General features: G+C 45.7%; 1 protein-coding gene across 1 annotated transcript in view; it reads right to left on the minus strand.

Moving 5' to 3' along the window:
- Positions 1–503: 503 nt before the first annotated feature.
- Positions 504–7,415, minus strand: part of Ms4a8 (membrane spanning 4-domains A8) — an 11,947-nt gene continuing 5,035 nt past the window's right edge. Inside the window, 4 exon segments of the mRNA XM_051147070.1 lie at positions 504–655; positions 1,254–1,367; positions 3,930–4,061; positions 5,088–5,147. Of these exon segments, the coding sequence (XP_051003027.1) occupies positions 551–655; positions 1,254–1,367; positions 3,930–4,061; positions 5,088–5,147 (411 nt within the window). The 3' untranslated portion in view covers positions 504–550.

Genomic DNA, 7,415 nt, shown 5'->3' on the forward strand with positions numbered 1-7,415 from the left:
TCAATCATATCCATCTTTGTGCTTCTTCTGTGTTTCCTTCCCCTGCACACTGCCCCAGATTAGCAAAAACGGAGCTTCTACCTCCCTTCTGAGGCCAGTAGTTGTCAAGAACCATGTCATGTTCATATCTATCACAAATAGAGCCTTGGGCATTTTCTATGCTCAATACATATTTATTAAGTGACTGAATGACCAACAGAAGGATGTTTGGGTGATAAAATAGCTGTAATTCTCTATCCTGAAAACTCCTATAGGCAGAGAATACATGGATGTGTGTACACCAAGGCTGATGCAGAGATGCCTAACATTATACATATGCATGTGTCCTGGAAGGAAAACTTTGTTTAAATCCATTTCAATATCCCATATTGTTTTAGTAGAGAGCCAGCAGGATTTTCCAGGGTGGATTGAAGCAGGAGTCTACAGTATAAGCCATAAGAAAGAATTTACCCCAGTTTGTCAGGTAAGGAAGAACCTGGCTAAGTGGAGCCTAGGCAGGAGAGAATGTCACTTGGTCTCAGTGAGATGCTTCTAGAATCTTCAGGTTCACTTATCTGGGATTTTGAACTCCATTGGGATAACTTGGTATTGGATTTGATGGTTTTGGGAAGACCACTGGGTTTGTTGCGTAGACATTTGGAATGACCACAGCTGCCTGAAAAACAGAGGCACACAGCAGGTACACACTACCCTAAGGCTAAAGTAGTCCTCTAGAAGGTTGTTTCTGGAAGCCTACACTCCAGCACGGTGCTGCTGAGGTGATGGAACCTGTAAGAGGTGAGAACTAGTGGATGACAATCAGGCTGTGGGTACCACTTTCATGAATGGATCTATGCTTGACTTGGAGCAGGCTAGTTTTCACAGGAGGATGCTGTGATAGAGCAAGGCCACCTCACATGCTTGAACCTTTCTAAACTAGGGCACTCTTTTTCCCCCCTTCTCTGCTATGTCATAATTCAGGCAGAGACAGCACTTGCTCAGAAGTACCCCAGGGCAATGCTGTATAGATACTCCTGCTACTAGAACTGAGAGGCAAGTAAACCTCTTTATTTTATAATGTACCCAGCCTAGTGATAACAACATACAATAGACTAAGGTGCCCCAGTAATAAAGGCTCATTAAAGACAAACACCAAGACCCATAGGTATTTTTTCACTTTCTTCTCTTTAGCAGGGATATAATCCACAGAGTCTGTTAATTTCCTGTCATCTTGGGGTATATATTTCCACCCACAAAGGAGCCCCAGGACTCACATTGTTGTAGTTGCAGCAGGTCACTTGGCAGCCAAAGTGGGAAGACACACTTGCAATGCCGAGCTCCAGGAGGCAGAAGATGAGCAGCAGACTAGAAATACCCATTCCTGGACTCTGGAATCAGAAGAAATCTGGAGGGCATCAGTACTAGGCCAAGAGTTTGACAGTGGACCATCTGTGTGGCCTTGGCAAAGTCTCCCTCCCTGAGCCTTATGGGGCAAATGTCTCCCAGGTCTTTGTAAGGCTAACGTGTGGGTGGAAAATGGTTATTCTACCATCCACTGCAATGCCCTTTATGGGAAACAGATTCAGTGGTTAAGGGAATGCCTAAAACAGTTGCATCAGGAGTAATTTCTTAGTAAAATGGGTTGAGTAGGGACTACACATGACTTTGCTTGTCAAAGGGACCATGCTGGATGCCAAGTTGAAGAGGGCTTTGGGGAGGCCAGGGTGGCAAGGGGAGGCTGTTTTAGTGACTGAGATGAGAGATGCAATGTCAAGGGCCAGCTCTGCAGGGGAGAAAGTAGAAATCATGGTTGGACTCTTGATGCATTTCCAAAGAAGAACCAACTGGATTCCTTAAGGAACTAGCTGTGAAGTGGGAGAGGAATCCAATTGGTTCTTCTTTGGATATGCACCTGACTCCCACCCCCACCGCCCTGGTTTTGCCTCCAGCAACTGAAGGATGATGGAGTTGCTTTATGAGATAGAAAAAACAAAAGTGTGCTTATGTGCTGATAGAAAATCTCTAAGAAAGTGGAGGGGATGGGTAGTGTAGAAGAGAGAAGAGGGGGGAGGGGGGAAGGGAGGAGAACTTGGTCTTCTGGTTGAGGTTGTGGTCCGTTGGCAGGTTGAGAGGACATGTCCAAAGCCGCCCTATTAGTTCAGTATCAGGTCCCCTGTGGCTGCTACATACTGGGTTAGTGCCGAGGCCTTAATTGACATGTGTTGCTGGTGTAAAACAACATGGATCTCAAAGGGTCACCACTCAAAGTGAAAGTATCCCTGACCCTGACTATACCTGAACTGGATGTGGCTCTGCCCCTCACTACCCCCCCCCCCCCATCTTCTAAGTCTCACATTAGCAAGAGTCCTTCCTCCCTTCTTGAAAAGGTGAAACCCTTTCCCTTCCTTTTGCCTCAGGCTTGTGCAGTGGACTACAGCCTCTTCCCATCCTCCATGACCTATAAGACTGGTCCTCTATTCTGCTTGTAGAGCATGAACTATCTCCAAAGTCTTTACCATGCTGCTGTCTGTCTGTCTGTCTGTCTGTCTGTTTGCCTGTCTTCCTGTACATTAACCACTCTTCCTAGACTCCCCTCATATACTGAGACCTGGAGCTGAGTCTCCACTTTAGTGGCTGGTGTGAACAAAGAGGCTGCATCAGAGCCTCTCTCTGTAGGTCCAGATCTCCCTCCCTCCATCAGCCATCACTTCTTCTTTTAATAGTGTATGCTAATTAAAGTGTTCAAACAAAAAGTTAGTTGTATTTTTCAATGTGGCAAGAGAAGAATTTGAAACCATATGGGCAGCCCATATTCTATTTCTATTAGATGGCGCTGGGTGCTGGTACAGGTGAGCAGGTGACAGCTGTTAGAGCTGGTCCTGCTGTTGTCTAGCCATGTTCCTTAGTTTATTGTTCTCTGTGGGTGCTAAACCCTGCAGTGTGTGGCAGGAACCTATGTCCCGCCAAGCCTAAAAGCCCACCTGGCTCTGCAGAATTTGTTAGGCTCTGGCAATCCTAGCTTCCCCCTATGAAGGGCTGTTTCAGGGCCCAATCTTGTGCACATCATGATATTTGCAAGAAAATGGCTGCAACTGGAAGTCATTATGTTAAGAGAAATAAGCAGGATTCAGAAAGATGAATGGTGCCTGTTTTCTCTCATATATGGAATCTAGGTGTGTGTGTGTGTGTGTGTGTGTTGTTGTTGTTGTTGGCCACAACACCAGGTTATGAGAAGGGAGGAAAACATCATAAAGGAGGTAGGAGATGGACAGAGGTTTCTGTGGTTAACATCACTGGCTGCTTTTGCTGAAGGCTGGGTTCAGCCCCCAGCACCCACATGGTGGCACATAACTATCTGTAACTCCAGTTCCAGGGGGCCCAAGGCTCTTTTCTGACCCTCATGGGAAGCAGGCATACATGTGGTTCACTGATGCACATGTAGGCAAAACACTTGTACTCACAGAATAAAACAAATAAATCTTTAAAAATTAAAAAAAAAATTGAAAGAAAACAGAAGCTGGGACTTATGGGGGGTGGGGTGGGGGGTGAAAGGGACCAACTGAGACAAAGGAGGATGACAGGTTTGTGTCATGATGAAACCCAGAACATTATATAGTTACCTGAAAAACTAAACAAAAGGTTTTAAAGGAAGGAAACAAATTATTTCTGAACCCTGGTCTACAGAGCAGGCAGGAAAGCTGAGACATGGAGGGCTGCTGACACACTAGCAGCTGGTCCCTGTGCTCACCGTGCAGTTGCCAGGGCTACAAGGCAGGTGCTATTTCACAAGGGCAGTAAAAGCAACAGCTGAGGATTTAAGTTCTGCCCTGACCTCAAGAGCACTTCCTCTTCTTCAGTGCTCAGGGGGGAAGGCTTGCTTGCCAGGCCCTTTCTGGCATGGTCTGAACACAGCTAAATGAAGGCAGAGAGCTTTGGCTGAGGACACTCACCAGTCCCCAGTTGTGGGGGTAATCGCTGGGGTCCATGCATCCTCGGGAGAGACCGAGGTCTGAGATGAAGAGCAGGGCGCCCACTGCAGAACAGACGGCACTGATGATGTTCAAGGCCACACTGCCATTCAGCTGGAGAAGACACAGAGGGTCAGGGTGGGAAAGGAAGAGGAGTATAGCTGAGACCGCAGGCTCAGCAAGCACCCCTCACCCATCGTACCGTGTTAGAACAGGTCACGCATAAACTTTACCATTGTTACCATTTGTAACAGTCAGAATTCAGTGGCAGAGAGCACTTTGTGCTTCTGAGCCATATACAGAAGAGAATGTCCAGATATGTTAAACCTCCCTTTCTGGATATTTACCAATGGAGCTCATCCGATTGTAGAAACCTTGGTCCCTAGGTTACCCTGGGCAACCTGCTCATCTAGGAAGCAGAGCTATTACAGCAGTCTATTTCTAGGGAAGCACAAAAAGCTCTGTCCACGTGGGTCTTCTGAGTTCAGATTCTGGATTTCTTAGTACAGCAGGTGCTGGGGCTTTTCCTGACTCCTGCAGGAATGGCCAGAAGCCTGCTCTACATGCTATGGGCCTGCTCAGTTCCCTGTTCTGGGTAGTATGTCCTTGACACCTGGGAGCTTTGTTTCTCCTCCACTGAGGGCATCCTGAGCAATCTACTCCTCTTTCCCGCTGTCTTTCTTCTCATTCTGAATCCTTAGTAGTGGTGGCACCATTGTCCCTGTACGTGTGTGTGTAAGTGTGTGTGTATGTGTATATGTGTGTATGTGTATATGTGTGTATGTGTATATGTGTGTATGTGTATATGTTTATGTGGGCGCATGTATGTGTGTGTGCATATGTGTATCTGTATGTGTCTGTGTGTGTATGTATATGTGTGTGTATGTCTATGTGTGTGTTTATGTATGTGTGTATGTATGTGTGTGTATGTCTATGTGTGTGTTTATGTATGTGTGTATGTATGTGTGTGTGTATGTGTGTATGTGTGTGTGTCCTGTATGTAAGAGCTAGCACTTACGGGAGTGCCCTAGGTCTGGTCTTAGTGGTGCAAGAGTAAGGGAAGGATTACTTGTCAGTCATGTTCCCCATGGTGACACTATAGGCCCCAGCTGGGACAGATAGCCTCAGAATGTGACTTACCAGGCAAGATGAATTGGGTTGAGTTTCTGCCGCCACTGAGAGAGATCCTGAAATGATAAACTGGTGCACAAGATTGGGAATTTACCAAGGGCCAGGCACCAGCATACCCTTCCTTAGGAATCTGGTTCTGAGTGCACATATAGCTCTTCCACCTATAGAGCTACTTATGGGGACCCCAGATCTACAATGGTAGAGAGCGTGGGTGCTGACTCACTGAGGGTTGGGCCAGTGGTGGCATAACCAGGTTTTATCTCAGGATTCGTGAGGTGTGGGGCTCAGGAGGGAAGGGGAGAGGGTGTTGACTCTTCTGCCATGTTCAGATGAAAGTTCAGCATTGGTCCTTGCCTGTTGCATGCCTGAATGGGTACTGTACAATCACTTACACAATGAATGCCAGTCTCTGATGCTGAGCATCATACAAGGGGGGAATTTCTCGCCAATGCTTGTGCTCTGCAGGCAGTGTGGCTGAGGCATCACTTGCCCTTGTTTGTCCAGTGTGTTAGCTATGGTGGTCTGAGAGGGTGCCAGTTAAGAGTTCATAAGAGTGGCTATCTGCTGGATTCTACTTGAGCTGCTTTAAGAAATGGTTCTGTTGTGAGAAAATTCATATGCCTACCATTCACTGATTTAGAACACACAATCTTAGTATTCGTAATACTATTTTCAGAGTTGTACAATCTAAGTCGAGGACCTTCTCATCATCCCATATCCAGTAGTAATCATGTCTGTATCTTCTTTCCTCCACCCATATGCAGTGTTTTTCTTAAACCTTGAGTAATAGTTCACCTAACGTTATTGCTTTGTCCTTTATAGAGATGGACAAAATCTGTGAGTTGGGGTTATGTCATTTTCTTCAGCAGTGTAGCCCCTAGTAAGTTGTCATGCTCCAGTAAATACTCTCTCACACATGCTCATATAAGAAACCACAATGAAACTCAGTAGGTCAAAAGAAAAAACACTATGAAAGTAGGAAGTGGACTAGTTTGGGGGGAAAAGGGGGTCAGGAGGAGTGGGAAGAGGGATAAAAGAAGGCAATGGGGGTGAATGTGATCACAATATAATGAACATATGTGTAAAAAATTAAAAATGAAAACATGGGGAGAATGAGACTTATTGATTTCAAATAATTCACCTAAGTAGCAAAGCTTGAGAGCAAACGCAGGTAACTTGGCTTCAGCCTCAGTGTCTGGGTGCTTGGGGAAGATGTATAGTTATTGACGATGAGAACTTCTTTGAATTGGTTCCCTTCCAAAGAAAAAGTTCTACTTTTTCCATCTGTGGAGAAATATGCCTCAGTTTCACAGCTCTTCCTTTATAGAGACGTGTTAAGAAGGAAGGAAGGGAAGAATGTTGAGTTTTCATGTTCTTTGTCAGCCCTCGGGAAGTGCCAAAGGAGATGCTATTTTGCTCTGGAGAAGTCATCAGTGATAGATGGGAAATAGAAAGACAGAGCTGGAGTTAATAAAGTGAGAAAAAACAACAACAACAAAGCATCTGAAGACAAAGGCAAGACAGTTGTGAGCTGGAAGGCCAGCAGGGCACGTGGGATGTCAGGGCACTTCCTGGTGCTCACAAACACTCGAGGGAATAACATGGTACAGTAAGCTAGTGAGTAGCTGGGACCTTATGAGATGTTTCAACACCTGCCTAATCTGTAGAGGGTTGGGGGAGAGGAGAGGAGGGGGTAGAGTTCCAAGTATGGATCAGTTCAGAGTCCAAGGAAATTGCAGCCTGGAAAGATGAATCATGGGTTAGAACAAATTTTATGAAGTATACATCCATATGGTTCTGCAGGCTGACGAGATCATAGGGTGGCAGCCCATTTTATTATTATTGTATGGGAGAGGTTGGCATTTGACTTCTGAGGTCATTCTGGGGTTTGGATATTTATGGGAAAACTTGTATCTGAGTCACAGGTAGGTGAGTAAAAAACAAGAAAGAAAGGAAGTTGGAGGGGGCAGAACAGGGTGTGTGTGTGTATGCGTGTGTGTGGGTGTGTGTATGCGTGTGTGTGTGTGTGTGTGTGTGTGTGTATGTGTGTGTGTGTGTGTATGCATATGTGTGTGTGTGTGTGTGTGTGTGTGTGTGTGTGTGTGTGTGTGTAGGGGGTGGTGGTGCAGTGGGTGGGGAGGGAGAGGTACCAGGAAAAGAATGAGAGAGTCCAAAGGCAGTAAACTGATGTGGAGGAAAAATTGCAACATTTTTGTGGAGTCACAGATCACCTTGAGAATCTAATAAAGCCATGTGTTCTTTTCTTTGTGAGTTAAATGCTGCTGTTTCTGGGTTGACGATCTAGAGGAAATACCTTGGTCTTTGGTGAGTATAACC

The sequence above is a fragment of the Acomys russatus genome, chromosome 5, assembly GCF_903995435.1.
Source record: "Acomys russatus chromosome 5, mAcoRus1.1, whole genome shotgun sequence".
NCBI classification, from domain to species: Eukaryota; Metazoa; Chordata; class Mammalia; order Rodentia; family Muridae; genus Acomys; species Acomys russatus.